The 18,100-nt window shown below is 36.6% G+C and overlaps 1 protein-coding gene across 2 annotated transcripts in view; it reads left to right on the top strand.

Moving 5' to 3' along the window:
• Positions 1–18,100, top strand: part of ARIH1 (ariadne RBR E3 ubiquitin protein ligase 1) — a 104,595-nt gene that overhangs the window by 40,190 nt on the left and 46,305 nt on the right. For both annotated transcript variants that reach the window (XM_086322661.1, XM_086322662.1), the window contains one exon: positions 7,576–7,643. In XM_086322661.1, coding sequence (XP_086178787.1) covers positions 7,576–7,643 — 68 coding nt within the window. The remainder of the gene's footprint in view (positions 1–7,575; positions 7,644–18,100) is intronic.

Here is an 18,100-nt window from a genome sequence, read left to right as displayed (position 1 = left end):
GAGTATAGCTCCTTTCACTTAGAATTTGCATTTGAGATTCATCTGTACTGTTGTAACAATAGTTCTTTGTTGATGAGTAGTATTCCATCCAGTGGATGTACCACCATTTGTTTATACATTCCCTAGTTGTAAAACGTTTAGGGTGTTCTCAGTTTTTACCAGGTATGAATAAAGCTATTATATACGTGTGTGTGTGTGTGTGTGTTTGTATGTATATATATAAATCTGGAGAGGAAATGGCAACCCACTCCAATACTTGCCTGGAAAATCCCATGGACAGAGGGGCCTCGCAGGCTGTAGACTGTGGGTCGCATAGGGTTGGACACGACTGAGCGACTGTCACACACACACACAGACATCTTCATACAGGATTTTGGGTGAACATACGTTTTTGTTTCACTTGGGTAAATTCCCAATAGTCAGATTTTGGGGTTAAATATTATGTTTAGCTTTATAAGAAACTGAAACTTTTCCTGGTGGGCTGTATTTTTGGCTGTGCTGGGTCTTAGTTGCAGCATGCAGGATTTTCTAGTTGCGGCATGTGAATGAACTCGTAGTTGTTGCATGTGGGATCTAGTTCCCTCATCAGGGATTGGACCTGGGTCCCCTGCATTAGGAGTGCAGAGTCTTAGCCACTGGACCAGCAGAGCAGTCCCTTGTTTAGCCCTTGCTTGCATTCCGTTCATGTTTACTACAGCTTTTGGTTTCATTTATTTTCTCTTGTTTTTCTGTCTTCAGTTTTATTGACTTCTTTTTATTAATTCTTCTGCTTGTGTGAGGTGTAGTTTGTGCTTTAAAAAAAAATTTTTATCTTTCTTCATTTCTAATGTAAGCATTTAACACAATGAATTTCTTCCTAAACAGCATTAGCTACATTTCACAAATTTTGATGTTTTGTATTTTCATAGTCCTCAGTTCAAGATGTTTTCTAATTTTCTTCAAGACTTCCTTGTTGACCCTTGGATTACTTAATAGAAGATGGTTTATTTTCTGAATCGTCTGTTCAGTGGATTACTGAGAGAGGAGTTTTGAAATCTCTAAGTATAATTGGGTGGATTTGTCTGTTTTGCTTTCATTTCTGTCAGTTTTTGCCTCATTTATTGTGGGACTTTATTGTTAGGTGCATGTTTTCTTGGTAACTTGACCTTTCCACTGAGATTTCTCTTTATCACTGGTAAACTTTCTTGTTTTGAAGTTTACTTTGTCTGAGAAAAACAGCTGCTGCAGCTTGTGCTTGATTTGTGTTTTGCATAATACATCTTTTTAAAAAATTTTTATTTTTAGTCTCTGTATATCATTATATTGGAAAATGGGTTGTTATATAAACAATATATAGTTTTGCCTTAAAAAAATTAAACTTTCTGTCTCTTTTATTTTCATTTAGCAGCACAAAGATTTCTTTTTTTAATTAAAGCATAATTGACATATGACATCAGTTTCAGGTATATAACATAATAATTTGGTATTTGTATAGTTACCTCTGTCTTTTGTGGATTGACGGTAAAGTGTCTGCCTACAATGCAGGAGGCCTGGGTTCAATCCCTGGGTCAGGAAGATTCTCTGGAGAAGGAAATGGCAACCCACTCCAGAACTCTTGCCTGGAGAATCCCATGGACAGAGGAGCATAGTAGACTCCTACAGCCCATGGGGTTGCAAAGAGTTGGACACGACTGAGCGACTTCACTCTCTCTCACTCTCTGTCTTTTAGTGTTGTTTTTTTGGTTTTGTTTTTTCCCCATTTTTAACATTTAATGTAATTATTGATGTGGTTGAATTTGGTGGTTTAAATTATTTTTCTCTTTTGTCCTCCTTTTCTGCTTTCTTTTGGATTGAAATTTTAAAAATATTCGACTTTATATATGTATTGGTGCTTTTATCTCTCTCTTTTTAAGTTGTTCCTCTAGGCGTTATATACGAATATTTCACTTCACAGTCTACTTAGAGTTAATATTTTCCCACTTCAAGTGAAACATAGAAACCTTATAGCTATATAGATAATGTTTGTATCTGTCCCTTTGTATTGTAGTTGTCATACATGTTACATCGGTATACATTTAACCTTTCCCCTCACCATAACATGTTATAAATTTTGGTTTCAGCAGTACTGCATATTTTCAGAAACATAAGAGGAGAAAAATAGACTATGATATTTACTCATTTACCATTTCTGTTGCTCTTCCTTCTTTGCTGAAATTCTAGGTTACCCTCTGCTACCATTCCCTTTCTATTTGGAGAACTTCTTTAGCAGTTCCTTTAGAGCAGGTCTGCTGGCAGTGAGTTCTCTTGGTTTTCTTCTGTCTGAGAATATCCTTTGCTTCAATCCTGAACTATACTTTTCATTGAATATAGAATTTTAGGCTGGTAGCTTTTGATATTATCCCACAGGGCCCCAAGACTTCATACACACCCATACACACACTCACTCACTCACTCACTCTTGTTATTGACGTATCTTTGAGTTCACTGACTGCTCTCTCATCTCCTCTGTGCTCTTGAGCCCATCCAGTGATCTTAGAGTTTTTTAGTCCTAAAATTTTCCATTTGGTTCTTCTTCTTTCTTTCTTTCTTTTTTTTTTTTTTTAATAATTTGAGCTTCTGTCCTAAGAATTTCTTTCATTCACTTTAAGGTGTTAACCCTTACCTAATGCGTCATATTTTTAACAGCTGCTTCAAAAGTCTTTGATAATTCTAATATCTGGGTCATCTTGGGGTCAGACTCAAGTAATTGTCTTCTCCCTTGATAGTTGATCAGATTTTTGTTATTGTTCTTAATTTGTTTCTGTAGTTCTGTATTCTCTCCTGCATGTGAGATTCTGTCTTCTTAAAATCGTTTCAAAAATGCTGCTGCTGCTGCTAAGTCGCTTCAGTTGTATCCAACTCTGTGCGACCCCGTAGACAGAAGCCCACCAGATTCCCCCATTCCTGGGATTCTCCAGGCAAGAACACTGGAGTGGGTTGCCATTTCCTTTTCCAATTCAAAAATGCTAAGGATCTTTTATTTGTTTTAGTAAACAAGTCAACCCAGTTAGGTTCTACCCAGAGTTCTTTCTCACCTTATGTACAGGTTGATTCCATTAGCTGTTCAGTTTTCTAAATCTTTGCTATGTTCACTTTGCCCCTCCCATTCCCACTAGGTTGATCTAGGATTTGGGCAGTGGTTTATATCATAGTTCTGTTCTGAAAACTTCCTATTCTTCTTTGGCTGTTCCACACATGTATTGCTTGCATTTGAGCCTAGGACTTGGTTCATCATAGAAGTTGGTTCATCATAGAATTAGGAATCTGCTTCTGCATCTCTCTCCTTACAGTGATTTCCTCTGTCTCCCAGGGGACCTTTTCTTTATTCCTCTAGCTGAATGTATGGAGTTCTCTCAGTTTCGGTTTTCTGCCTGTCATGCCTTGAGGTGAAGTGGCAAGAGATAAAAAGAAAATAATAAGGATTCTCTCACACTTTTCACAACAGAGTTCTTCCTTGTTCCTCTGTTCAGAGCAGTGGGTTTTCCCTGGTAGTTTTCTGTGGTCTGCAGTAATGTATTTTCATGGCTGGGACTGGTCTCAGGCCAAGGCTGGGAGAAATAAATAAAGGAAAATGAAAAGTATTCTCTCTGACTTCTTCAGGGGCATTTGCCCTAGTACTCTGACCAAGAAGGTGTGCTTGGCTCAGTTTTTACCGAGCATGCCTATTACACAGTTTTGCCTATTTGGCCCACCCTTGTGTCCAAGCCAGGAAATAAAGGAGATAAAACAAACAGGATACTCATTACCATCTTATTTGTTGTTCTTCCCTGTTCTCCCCAATCTACCTGCTGTTATTTGTCAGAGGACTCTTGTTGGTTGTATTTTGTGCAGAGTTTTTAGTTGTAATTGGTGGGAGGGAGATGCCAGGACCAAAAGTCAGATTGTTCTGTTTTTAAATAAAAATAAACATGATTAATGTGTAACTTTTATTTGACTAAAGGTACCCATTTTTAAGTGTATAGTTTGAGTTTTGATAAAGATTTTCCCTCATCATTACCAACCATCACATTTTTCAGTCCCTCAAATGCCCTTGTGCCTTATAGCTTTCTGTCACCCCCTCCTCATCCTGCCTTGAATTACCCTGTTTTGGAGGATATAAAAGAATTTAAACATATGTAAGTAATATTTTTAATAGTCCTTTGCATTCTCCCACATAGAATAAATGAAGGAATATTAGATCCAGATTGTCCTAGGCTAGAATTTCCAACTATTGTACTTAATTAGAGGTATGATGGAGAAGGCGATGGCACCCCACTCCAGTACTCTTGCCTGGAAAATCCCATGGACGGAGGAGTCTGGTGGGCTGCAGTCCATGGGGTCGCAAAAAGTCGGGCACGACTGAGCGACTTCACTTTCACTTTTCCCTTTCATGCATTGGAGAAGGAAATGGCAACCCACTCCAGTGTTCTTGCCTGGAGAATCCCAGGGACGAGGGAGCCTGGTGGGCTGCCGGCTGTGGGGTTGCACAGAGTCGGACACGACTGAAGCGACTTAGCAGCAGCAGAGGTATGATATTGGATAGTTTTTGTATACGCCTGGAGCCTAGTCTTGGTTCTCTCATATTTAAAATGGGAAGTAGGAATGTTTCCCTTACAGAGAGCTTTGAGGATTAAATGGGGCATATAAAGTACTGTGTTGTATATGTGTGCTCAGTCTCTTAAGTCATATCTGACTGTTTTTGACCCTGTGGACTGTAGCCCACCAGGCTTCTCTGTCCCTGAGATTTTCTAGGCAAGAATACTGGAATGGGTTGCCATTTCCTCTCCAGGGGTTCTTCCCTACCCAGGGATCGAACCCACATCTCTTATGTCTCCTGCATTGGCCGACAGATTCTTTACCACTGGCACCAACTGGGAAGTTCTTACACAGGGTCTGGAATATAGTAGATGTACAATAAACGTTATTTTTCCATCACCTTTCCTTATATTCAATGCACATAAATGACTTGAGCCAGCTGCACTGAGATAGTGATCCAAATATATTTATTTAGTATTGTGAAATATTCTCTTCCCTGAAGTGTAGATCACTGGTAGAATATAGCTATTTTGGCATTATGATGTGGTTTAGCCAAATTTTCCAGTAGTATCCTTCTGGGGAAAATTTTCTGGCATGTACCTCAATAAAGTATTATTATTTTTTTAGGTCTTTATTGAATTTGTTACAGTATTGCTTCTGTTTTGTTTTTTGGCTTTTTGGCCAAGAGGCACGTGGAATCTTAGGATGGAACCTGCATCCACTGCATTGGAAAGCGAAGTCTTAACCATTGTACAGCCAGGGAACTCCGTGTAATTTGGTTTGTTGGCCCTGAGGCCTGTGGTATCTTAGCTCCCCAGCCAGGAATTGAACTTGCTTCCCCAGCACTGGAAGGTGAAGTCTTAACCACTGGACTGCCAGGGAGGTCCCTCTGTACACTACTAAACACACACTTAAACCTACACAGAAATTTTTGAACAGCCAAAACCAGAAAGATTGCCATGTTTTCTTCATCCTGGAGGACCACTGGTCTAATGTTCTGAATCCCTTTGGCAACAAGCACATTTAGAGGTGGAACCTAGGAATCTGTTTTTTAACGGAACATTCCATAGTTATTTTTGAAGAATCAATAAAACAGGTTTGGAAACTCTGGATGAGACCAGTTTATGATGTGGGATCTCAAACACAGAAAAGGCACTTAGCAACATTAGGTCAAAGAGGGCATTTCCCCACCTCTCCCATATTTCTGTTTGCAAGTTGAGACTTAACAGTTCCTGAAAAATTTTCCCCAGTGGCAGAGAATGTATAGTGTTTTGGATGTCCCAAAGTTATAGTTGCAAAATCCCAATGAGTACTACTAAATTTTCCCAATTGATGGGATTATTGCTCTTATTTTAAATATGACTGAATTACTATTTCAGTTACAGGCAAGTGAAAGTTGCTCAGTCCTTTCTAATGGAAATCAGAATTGTGGTTTCCATTAAGAAAAAGTGAAAGTCACTCGGTTGTGTCCGACTCTTTGTGACGCCATGGACTATACGGTTCATGGAATTCTCCAGGCTAGAATACTGAAGTGAGTAGCTGTTCCCTTCTCCAAGGGATCTTTCCAACCCAGGGATTGAACCCAGATCCTCCCGCATTGCAGGTGGATTCTTTACCAGCTGAGTCACAAGGGAAGCCCACAATCCTATTGTAAAAGAGCTGGATATGTGATAATATCTGTATTCTGTACAAATATTATAATTTAGGGTGAGCTAATAGGTTTCTTTTCACCTATTCTTATAGACTGACAGTGTTTTTCTCAAATGGTGTGTTGAAGGAAGATTCTTAAGTCTGAGTCTAAGAAGTAAGGAATACCTAGATGAATTAGCAAAATGTGCTTGGAGCAGAGGGTTGGGACTTACCATATCTGCATCTTTGGCTTTTTTGCCAAAGGTGAGTCGGACACAGCTTAGCAACTAAACAACAGCAGCAATGTGGATGTCTATGAATTTTTGTGACAAATGATATTACTAAGAATAATTGATAGGGATTTCTTTCATGACATTTTTATACAGGATTGCTTTTAAACTAAATCAGTAGATGTGTGTTATTAATTGAGCCATCTCCAACTCTTTGCGACCCCATGGACTGCAGCTCGCCATGCTCCTCTGTTCATGGAATTCTCCAGGCAAGAATACTGAAGTGGGTTGCCATTCCCTTCTCCAGGGCATCTTGCAGATCCAGGGATCAAACCCAGGTCTCCTGCACTGCAGGTGGATTCTTTGCCGTCTGAGCCACCAGGGAAGCCCAAACACTTACTGTGCCCGGGACATTGCTGTCTAACCATGGTTTATATGCAGAGACCATTTTTGAAATGTTACTTGATATAATAAAATCATGCATAAAGTACAGATGAGCAGACTCAGGTTTGAATTTCACTTTTGGCATTGTAACTAGCTTTAGTGTCTTTGAATAAGTTGGGCTTCCTTCATCTCCTGGGCCCCATCATCTTACTGAGGTAAAACTCTGTTCACTAGTTTCATGGCAAGCGGGAGGCTCTTTGACATCACTGCATGATGATGGGGCACTAAACTTTGGACTCTGTGGTTTCCTGTGAGAAATGAAATGGTGGTTACAGATGATGCTCTATAAATTATTTCATAGTACAGGTATTTTGTCTTTTTCATTAAGTATGGGACTTTTGAATTAAAAATGGTTTGGACTGATTAGAGCTATTCAGTACATAAGATATTAGAAACTTTATTGATTTACAATGTGTTGATCTGGCAGTTGGTTAAATCTAATTGCAAAAAAGTTCACTTTATTAGTGCTTGATTTAATACAGTAGTTTTTCATTTAATTTCTTCTTGGCTTATTGTGAATTCTGCTTTAGAATCTCATAGAAGCGTGACATTAGTGTGACAAACTATTTGTAAATAGTCTTGATCTTAAAATTTTGTATTTTCTTAGGGGAATAAAGAAATACCTTAGGAAAGGTAATTTGGGTGGGGTGTTATAGAAGAGTAAATTCAACCTAAAAAATTCACTAAATGTCAATAAGTGCTATTACCTTAAAATGACTTTTTTCCCCCCCTTCTTTAGAATCCAGCAACTATCACAAGAATACTCCTTAGCCACTTCAATTGGGATAAAGAGAAGCTAATGGAAAGGTAAGGAACTATATTGTGAGCTTTATACTTAGAAGTAATTATGGAAAGCCTGTTGAACTGAATTTATGAGACACAAGTAAGGGATTGATTTATATACTTACCAAACTCGTGTATGAGTAGTATTTGCTTTGATATATTCCCATGTATGAGTAGTATTTGCTTTGATATATTCCCCATCTGTAAGTTTTGCAATAAACCTAGTGTTAAGGGAACTCAGGCTTGTTTCTTCTTTTACTTTGGAGGTGAGGTGTGGTGACTCTGCCTCAATATCTTCTATAATACATCCCCTTGAGTACTGAGAACTAAAAGTAGGTGTTTTTTTGTTTGTTTTTTAAGGACTTGATACAGCCTTAGAACACATGAATAAGATCTTCCTTTAATTACTTAAAACTTTCTTCCCCATAAACTTTTAAATCTACTGTAGGCACAATAATGACATTTCTTCAGTAAATATAAAGAAGTCGCTCAGGGTATCCTTACCAGCAAAACAGCTGTTTGGAGTGATTCTCTGGTTTCAGTGCAGGACTAAATCCCATTGGGCATTTTCTCGCTGGAAATGTTTCTGGTTCTAAAGGCAAGAAATTACAAGGACTGGAGAATGATAGTAATACTGCCGTCTTGATCTTTTTGTCTTTCTTAGATTAGAAATTTGAAGCACTTGGTAATAGGATGAGAGCCGTTATTTATTCTATCAGTCTAAAATTAGCAGTTCTAATTTTAAATGATTTTAAAATTGCATACAGTTTTTGTTACAACCTGAGAATCCAAGTATTATGAGAAATAAATGGAAAATATTTCCTGTGTGACTTTAAAATCAAAAACGCTTTGCAAAACAGATGTTAATTAATACCAAGAATATTATGAAGTTTCTCACATCTTGCACCCCAATACAATTTAATAGTAACAACAATAATTGTTAATTATTGAGCCCTCTGGGCCAGGCATTATTTCATTTTATCTTGGTGATAGCTTTATGGAGCTACAAATTATTATCCCCACTTAATAGTTGTAGAACCTAAGACTTAGAGCTTGATATATTTGTATGAGTTTTGTAACACAAGGAGTTAGCACTTAAACTCAGATTTGTTGGACTCCAAAGCTTATGTTCTTAGACACATACTGTAGAACTTTCCCAGGTGCTTGAAGAATAAAATGCTCCTTGACTAGTGTGGTGGTTTTTTTCCCCCCTATTTTTGTATGGATCTGACCTTTTTTGAAAAAAATCAGTGGTACTTTTAATTTTGGTCAAGTTTGTTTTCAAACTTACTTTATGACACCTCTGTTAGGAAAAAGGTAGGTTTCATTGTTTACATCTGATACTCCTCTGCTGAACTAGACTTATTTTATCAGTATATCCTAAAGGCATTCTCAAATTTGCCCTGCAGCATTGCTGACACTGTTGAAAGCATTCTTCAATTAAATACTATACTTAAGTGTGACGAGTATGAATTGAAATAGGTGACTTCTGAAAACTTCTAGTATGTGTGAACATTTCAGTTTCTCCTTGTAATTCTAGTTTTTGTTTTGTATATTCTGGAGATATATTACTGGGTGCTTGTAAATCTTTTGTGTTTTTAAATCAGTGTGCAATACCTTTTGTCTCACATAATGTTTCACATTATATCCTATGTTGTCTGATGGTAGCACTGCTATACTTTATTTTGTAATTACTAATAAGTTTAGATTTAGTTACTGATTTCCTTGATTTGTGCTTTATATTTATTATGTTTTCTGTTGGGTTATTTGGCTTGACCAAGTTTCCTTTCCCTTTGTTCCCCCCTAATAATTTCAGAGTTATATATTTTATTTCAGTTTTTTAAGTGATCACCCTTATAGTTTGTATATGTATACTTAACTATAAGTTTATAACAGTATACTATTTATATTCATGTCCTACATAAGACAAAAACTGTAGCATAATTTTCTTCTCTGTCCTCTCTTCTCTCAGTTGGATAAGTTGATATATTTGAAGTTTTCATTTAATGTTAAGCATTTTTACTATTAGTATATTTAACTTTTTTTGTTTTTTGGCTAAATTTTTTTTTTTTTGGCATCCCACTGTTTACTCCATATTTACTTTTTTTTCCTCCCTCGAGAATAATACATTCTTTAGTGCTCTATGAGAATTTTTTTTTTTTAATTTTAATTGGAAGATAATTACTTTACAATATGGTGATGGCCTCTGCCATACATCAACATGAATAGGATGTACGCATACATGTGTCCCCTTCCTCAAGAAAAATTCTTAATAGTTTGAAATTGTGGAGTAAGTTTGGAAAATATAGCTAATTGCACACTTCAAGTCTGAGGACTCATGTTTTTAGTTTGGGAAATTCTTAGCTATTATTTGTTTAATATTACCTTTTCTCCATTCTCTTGTTGCTTTCTAGAATTCCTGTTGGTTATATGTTGAGACTTCTGGATCTCTTTTCCACCTTTTTAAAAAATGCTTCTTCTGTACTTGTCTCTTTACTTTGGTCTGTGAAAGTTCTTCAGGTTTACCTTTAATTCACTAATTTGCTTTTCTTATTGCATCAGCTGTTTAGCCATCTTGAATTGTTTAACAGTATCCAACTTACTCATTTTAATAACTTTATTCTTGTTTTGTGGGTGCTGTCTCTCTAGGCTGGTGTCAATAAATAAACTTAGAGTTTAAAATATGTATTGGTATTTTGTGTATCCTTCAGAGTATATTATTTTCAAATTGGTCACATTCTGGGCTATAATACATTCCAAGAAAAATTGATATGTTGCTTCCATTTTCACACTTGCAAAAAACTCAGAATCCAAAATTGAAATTATTAAAAGTTAGAACTAAATAATGGCAGGTCAGATGTGGAATGTGGCTGAAGAGGTACAGTGAAATTTATAGTCAGTATCTATTAAAAAAGATAAATAGGGAGAAAACAAACTGAACCTTTGAAACAGGAAGTTAGAAAAGTATATAAAATAAACTCAGAGAGTAGAATAGTTATTTAAGATAGAAACAGCATTAGTGAACTAGGGAACAGAAATAAACATCTTTGAAATGGGTAAAGGGAAATAAGAGAATGAGAAACAAGACCTAGATACCTGTTACCTGAAATACATAAAGAATTCTTGGAACGCAGTAGTAGGATAAAGACCCAATTTTAAAGTGGGCAAAAATCTTAATACTTACCTTATCAGAGAAGATATACAGACGTCAAGTAAGCATATGAAGAGATATTTAACATCACATATCATCATTAGGGTACTGCTCATTAAAATGGGATTGTCAAAATTACCACCACACACCTTGGTTAGCGTGACCAAAATCCAGAAAACACCACCAAGTACTGATGAGGATGTGGAAAAGCAGGAATTCTCATTCATTGCTGTTGGGAATGCAAAATGGTCCAGCCACCTTGCCTCCAGTTTGGAAGTTTCTTATCATATAATCCAGTCACGCATCTTAATAGTTAGCCAAATGAGTTGAAAACTTGTGCCCACCAAAACCTGTACATGGGTATTCATAGCATCTGTATTCATAATTGCTAAAACTTGGAAGCAACCGAGATATTCTGCAGTCGGTGAATGGATGAACAAACTGTGGCACATCCAGGCAATGGAATATATCGTTGCTAAAACGAAGTGAGCTATCAAGCCATGAAAAGACATGAAGGAACCTTAAATGAGTATTGGTAAGTGAAAGAAACCAGTCTGAAAAAGTTGCATACTGTTTGATCCCAAGTGTATGACATTCTGGAAAAAGCAAGATTATGTAAATAATGAAAAGATGTTGCCAGAAGGTAGAGGGATACAAAAAAAATCTTTTGGGCAGTGAAAGTGTTCTTTATGAAACTGTTAGGATAAGTATATGTCAACTATACATTTATCTAAATGCATTGACTGTATAACACCAAACCTGACACCTAATGTAAACTGTGGGTGACGGTGATGTGTCAATGTAGGTTCATTGCATCAAATGTACCACTCTTATGTGAGATATTGATGGAAGGGGAGGTTGTGTGTGTGTGTAGTGGCAGGGGTTATACAGGAAACCTCTGTACTTTCAACTTTGAGCTTAAAATTGCTCTTTGAAAGGTAAAGTTTATTTTGAAAAAGAGGGAGATAAATCATTGTAAATCATTGGCAAATGTGATTGGGGTAAGAGGAAGAGGCACAAATAAACAACATTGGAAATAATGTATAATTATGGTTAGGAAAACCTATTTCAAAAGTTTTAATTAATACTGTGTATACCACCACGGGGCTTCCCTGGTCTCAGGTGGTAAAGAATCTGCCTGCAACGCTGGAGACCCATGTTCCATCCCTGTGTCGGGAAGATCCCCTGGAGAAGGGAATGGCAACCCACTCCAGTATTCTTACCTGGAAAATCCAATGGACTGAGGAGCCTGGTGCATTACAGTCCATGTGGTCTCAAAGAGTTGGACACGACTGAGCGACTACACACTTACACCACTTATACCATTACGTTTGAAAGGAAATTAGCCATCTTCCAAAGAAAAAAGTAGGAAGACAACTGCAGGAAAATGTAAATACACTAGAAGATCCCTCTCCTTTCCCAAAAAGCACCAGATGATTTTATGTTCAAGTTCTATCTTAAACCTTTAAGGAGCTACTGGTTCCTAATGAAAATTATTTTAGAATGTAAAAAAAGATAAGGCATCATTATTTCATGTTAGCCAAATCAGAATAAATCTGGTTATGATATTTGACAAAGACAGCATAAAAAAACTACCTTTGTTATGAACATAGCTTTTGATTTCATGAATAAAAAATAATTGAAATAATAATGGTCTAGTAGAATTTCTCCTAAGAATGCAAGAATGGTTCACCTTTAGGGAAAAACTTGTCTGTAGCATTTACTACTTTTAACAGGTTGATGAAGAGAAGCCAGAAGGTAATTATAAATGTCAGCAATGTATTAATAATATTGTGTATTTACCCCTGAGTCAGAAAAAAAATAATTTTTTGCAAACTAATAAGGTAATTGCTTAGATTAATAAAGGATATCAACTAATAACCTATAGCAAAGCTATACATAATTTTGAAATATTAGAAATGTGCCAGTTAAAATCAAACAAGGTTATTGACGGTCACCACCATTTAAATGTACTGGGAGTTCTAATACATAAAATAATACATGGAAAATTAAATAAGTGGCATGAAGATTGTTTTGGGGATGGGAGGATTATGGATTTTTAAAAATTCTTTATGCTTTTTTGTATTCTGTGAATTTCCCTTAAAATAGCAGAAAAGTTTATAACAAAATAATTACTTAATTCAGAAAATAAACATTTACTTGTAATGAAAGCACTTTTCTGTAAAAAAAAAAAAAAAGACTTCTCTGGTGGTCCGGTGGTTAAGACTCTGTACTTCCAGTGCTAGAGGCGTGAATTTGATCTCTGATCGAGGACCTAAGATCACATGTGCTGCACAGCATGACCCAAAGAAAATAAAACATTAAAAATAATTCTTTTAAAAAAGAAATTCATATAAGAGAAATTCTGTGAAGACAATATAATTGTTACCCAGGAGACTCAAGACAGTTAGTTGGTAAGCTATTAAAGTACATAGAAATTACCTAAGAATTTTTGTAAATGTCAATGCCCGGGCCCTTTTCCATTCTTACCTCTCCTCTCACCCCATTAATATCCTTGAAGAATGAAAAGAAACACGGAATTATAAGGAGGCTTAGCTTCAGTGACACTGTGCGTCTCCCAGTTCTTAAGTATAAAAGTGAAAGTTACTTGTATGATAATTTTATAATATTTAGGATCCCAGGAATTGCAAGCAAAGACAGATAATATGGCCAGTGAATTTTGTTACATAGCATTAAAAAAAAATCTTGTTTTCCAGTTGGTGACACAAAATGAATTCAAGTATTATTTCTATTCATTTTGACATACTTAAAGATGATTCTTACCTTAGTAAAAATTGTGAAGTTTTAAATTTCTTTCTCTCTCTTTTCCATATACTAAGCATATCAATATTTCTTGTGTTTATTAGTGAGCCATAGTCCCTGTCCTGGAGGAGGGAATCCATAGTCCAGCAATAGCAATATAGGTATAAATAGATTCTTAACAATAATTCTTCTTACTTGCCTCCTGGACTTCTAGTCCATAGCTTAAACAGATCTGTCCTGACCCTAAACATGAGTGATTTATTCTTTTGAAAAATAAATTTTGGTGAAGGTGGGGAGGGGCTGGTAGACAAGGGACCATTTTAACTTTCTGGTCTCTTTTGTCTCTTATAACAGCTTTCCAGACTTTTGCCATTTTCTTTCTTACCCAGCATTCTGCTTTTTAACTCTGCAGATATCTTTATTTTCTGTTTTACAAATTAAATAGAATTTTCTCTATTGACTAGGCTTCTTCCCATGATCCTCCAGGTGAACAAATCAGAGAATCAGAAGTACAGCAATAACAAGTCTGTCTTTCTTTAAGGCCAACCTTTCCATCTGGGCTTTGATTCTATCATAATTTTTGTGGCATGTTGCTTTCATTATTTAATTTGTTATCTTGAACTGTCTCCTTTTCTGGTATATCAATTAGGGTTTTTATTTGTAAGCAAACTGAGAAGTTAAGTGGAAAAGACATTACATATTGAGAATCAGCCGTGAAGTCTGAGTTCAGGAAAATGCCGAACTTTTTTAATGGAAGAGCTGTTCCTGGTGCTATTGGACACAGGCATCACAGCTTGTAGCATCAAATATTGAGCGTGTGACACCACGACTAGTAATTCTGCTATTGCAGTCTTTGAAAATTGAGTATCTCCTTACCTCTGATAGAGTAAATTTCTCGTTGAAGAACACTTGTGTCCGACTCTTCACGACCCACGTACTACAGTCCACCAGGCTCCTCTGTCCACGGGATACTGGAGTGGTTTGTCATTTCCTACTTGAGGGTATCTTCCCAACCCATGGATCGAGCTAGAGTTCCTTATGTAGAAAATACCTCACTAGTTTTTCATTCCTAGCACTTAACACAATTCCTGACATATATAGTGTTTAGTAAATACTTTAAATTCAGCCCTTTCTAGCTTTTGTTTTTCTACAGTAGAACTTTTATTTTAATGTATGATATGCATATAAATCAGATTTCAGTTTGTCAGGAGTTTGAGACAAATCCACCTACCACCACCACCCTGTGCCAGATTAAACTCCTTTACAGTTAGTAGCAAGTAACAAGTTGGTATCTTCTTTTCTGCAGCTCAGATTTCTTTTCTTATAGGTATGTTTTGTTAAATTTTAATACTCACTGTAGTCAGTAATATATAAGGTGAATGTTAGTTAATAAGTTAACTGGCCTGTCTGAAGTGAGGAGCAGTACAGGTGGCTGATGACTACTTTTAATGGACAGGTGTGATCAAAGAATCTTAATAAAAATGGATATCAGTCTTTTCCACCCTATGTTGCAAATAGCTTTCCACTTTTCATTCTGAAGCATTAACACCCATTGAGTAATTAAGTATGGGGGTTAGCCCTTGTACGTTATTGTGATAGTATGTAGCTTTCCTTAACCACATTAATAATAGTATATTGCTTCACAGATAACTGCTAGAATGTGAAAGTAAAGTTGGTTTGTCAGATGGCAGACTTTTGTGATAGCATTCATCACTGTTCTACAGTATAGCAGTTTTTCCTCTTCAAACAACTCAGGTGTTAGTGGGGAGCAGTGTATAGAAAGCAGCAAATGTATTATCTTATTATTGCTATTGTGGTTAAGAATTTATTGATGAGATAGCATTTGATTGGACTTAGAAGGTCAGGGGAATGTGAAAACCTGGGTATTACAGGTTCAGAAAATAGTTTTGGTATGGGGGGTGTTTAAGGAACATGTGTTGAATGGTAATTGAGATTTACATGAAGAATAGAGAGGAAATGATTGGATGTGTTTAGTGGAAAGTACATTTTGGAAGACCTTGAATGCTTAGCAAATAAAATTTGACTTTTCCACTGTTTAGTGGAAAGCCCTTAAAAGTTTTATGGAGAAATTTAATATAAAAACATTATTATAGAAAAAAAACTAACAGTATGAGCTGATTGAAGGCAAGAAGACCAAGTGGAAGACTATTTCAATAATACAGATAAAAATTGGCTTGACTTAGGTTGGGTGACAGTTAATTGAAAGCAGAGTATTGATGAAAGAGATGTGAAGGAGTTTAACAGAAAATAAAGGAGACTGGAAAACTTCTGGGACTCATTCCATCCACTAAATATAATAACAAAGAACATCTGATAATTAGTAAAATAAGAAATAGAGGGTTAAAACCCAAGAGAACTTGGAAATCTAGACAGATGAGTCAAGTACCCAGGTCTGCTGTGCCCTAGAGGCATATGCTGATCCAGAAGAGGTAGCCAGGAGACTGAGCTGTGGTTTTTGTTCGCCTTTGGTTAGTGAGAAAAAAGTTGGAGTTCTCATCTCACCAAGAATGAGGATTAGGTAAACTAGCTCTCCTAAAGACTGAAGATAGTATTCAGGTCATCTGAGTGGCCCAGAAAACCTCAAGCCTTGAAGTTGAATTAAGATGGTTCCAAACTGTTAATGTACCCAGACACCTGACAGAACCAAGTATAAATTTTTTCTAGGGAAAAGCAGCAAGGCCTCAAACTACTTCCTCAAATTATTTTTTATAATTAAAGTATACTAACTTGAGATTCTAGGTATTAGAATTAGTCACACTAAATTAGTAAACTAAAACAGGTATGCTTTTATCAGGGAATTAGAATGTATGAGCTGTCATACAGATTCAGAAGGAAAAAAAAAAGCTTATTAAAATAAGCAAAATTAATTCAGTGAATTAGTTTAACAGCTAAACAGATTTAGTGTACTATTAGATTGGTGCAAAAGTAATTGAAGTTTTGGATCCTGAATTTTAAATCATTGTAACTAGGCTCAAACACATGTTCGTGTTAATTAATCAAAATAGGAACTGTTATAATCAACACGTTTTTGCCAATGAGAAATAAGTTTGTTTATTCCTGTAGCATAAAACTCCATGTGTTAGGAGTTGACAAACTCTTGGAAAGCGTTTTCTGCCTCCTGCTGGTTATGGAACATTTTCCCTGCAAAAACTTGTTGAGGTGCTTGAGGAATGGTGGTTGGTTGGTAAGAGGTCACGTAAATACGGCTGAGGCAAAACTTGTGGCGCAGTTCTTTCTGTTTTGAAGCCTTGGCTGTATGGCGTGCAGTCAGGCATTCCCATGGAGAAGAGTTGGGCCCCTTCTGTTGACCAGTGCTGGCTGCAGGCATTGCAGTTTTAAGTGCATCTCACTGATTTGCTGAGCATACATCTCAGATGTAATGGTTTCACCGGGATTCAGAAAGCTGTAGTGGATCAGACTGGCAGCAGACCATTGAGCAGTGACCATGATCTATTTTTGGTTCAAGTTTGGCTTTGGGAAGTGTTTTGCGGCTTCTTCACTGTTTAGCCACTGATCTAGTTGTCACCTGTTGTATAAAATCCACTTTTCATCGCACTTTGCAATCAGATCAAGAAATGGTTTGTTGTTGTGTAGAATAAGAGAAGGCACTGCAAAATGATGATTTATAGTCAGCTTATGAGGCACCCACTTACCATACTTTTTCACCTTTCCAGTTGGCTTCAAATGCCAAATGACCATAAAATGTTTGATGATGAGTTCTTTGGCAACTTATCCCGTAGTTTTAAGAGGATCAGCATTGATGATGGCTCTCTCAGTTGGTCATTGTCACCTTCCGATGGCCAGCCACTGTACTCCTTATCTTCAAGGCTTTCGTTTCCTTTGCATAACTGCTTGAACCACCACAGCACTGTACATTCCTTAGCAGTTCCTGGGCCAGATGCGTTGTTGATATTGTGAGTTGTTTCTACTGCTTTATGACCAATTTTGAACTTGAATAAAATCACTCGAAATTTCTTTTTGTCTAACATTATTTCTACAGTGTAAAATACATATAAATAGCAAGCAATAAGTCATTAGCAAAAAACATAAAGCAAGAACTGTGCATTAAAATGGTGTATAACATAACCACATTTAAGAATGTATTCCAGTATCAAGTTGCAGATTTCAGCAGTGCAAAATGCAATTACTTTTGCACTAACCTAATAGGAAATCAAAACACTATTCAGAATTATGCACACACACTGATGGATGGAAAATACACAAGAGAAGAAACATAAAACATACAAGAAGGTCTCCATTGAGTTTAGAAAAAGAGGAGAAAATGGGGCAGAGGTGATATTTGAAGCTTTAATGACCAATTTTTATAGATTGGTAAGAGATTTTAACTGTTCCCATGCAAAATAATATTCATTGGAAGGACTGATGTTGAAGCTGAGACTCCAGTACTTTGGCCACCTGATGCAAAGAGCTGACTCATTGGAAAAGACCATGATGCTGGGAAAGGTTCAAGGCGGGAGGAGAAGGGGACAACAGAGGATGAGATGGTTGGATGGCATCACCGACTCAATGGACACGAGTCTGAGTA

This window comes from Bos grunniens, chromosome 10, assembly GCF_055505025.1.
Source record: "Bos grunniens cultivar Pamir isolate PY7600 chromosome 10, Bosgru_T2T1.0, whole genome shotgun sequence".
Taxonomy (NCBI): domain Eukaryota; kingdom Metazoa; phylum Chordata; class Mammalia; order Artiodactyla; family Bovidae; genus Bos; species Bos grunniens.
The sequence above is the reverse complement of the archived record's forward strand: the minus strand, read 5'-3'. Positions and strand labels throughout refer to the sequence as shown.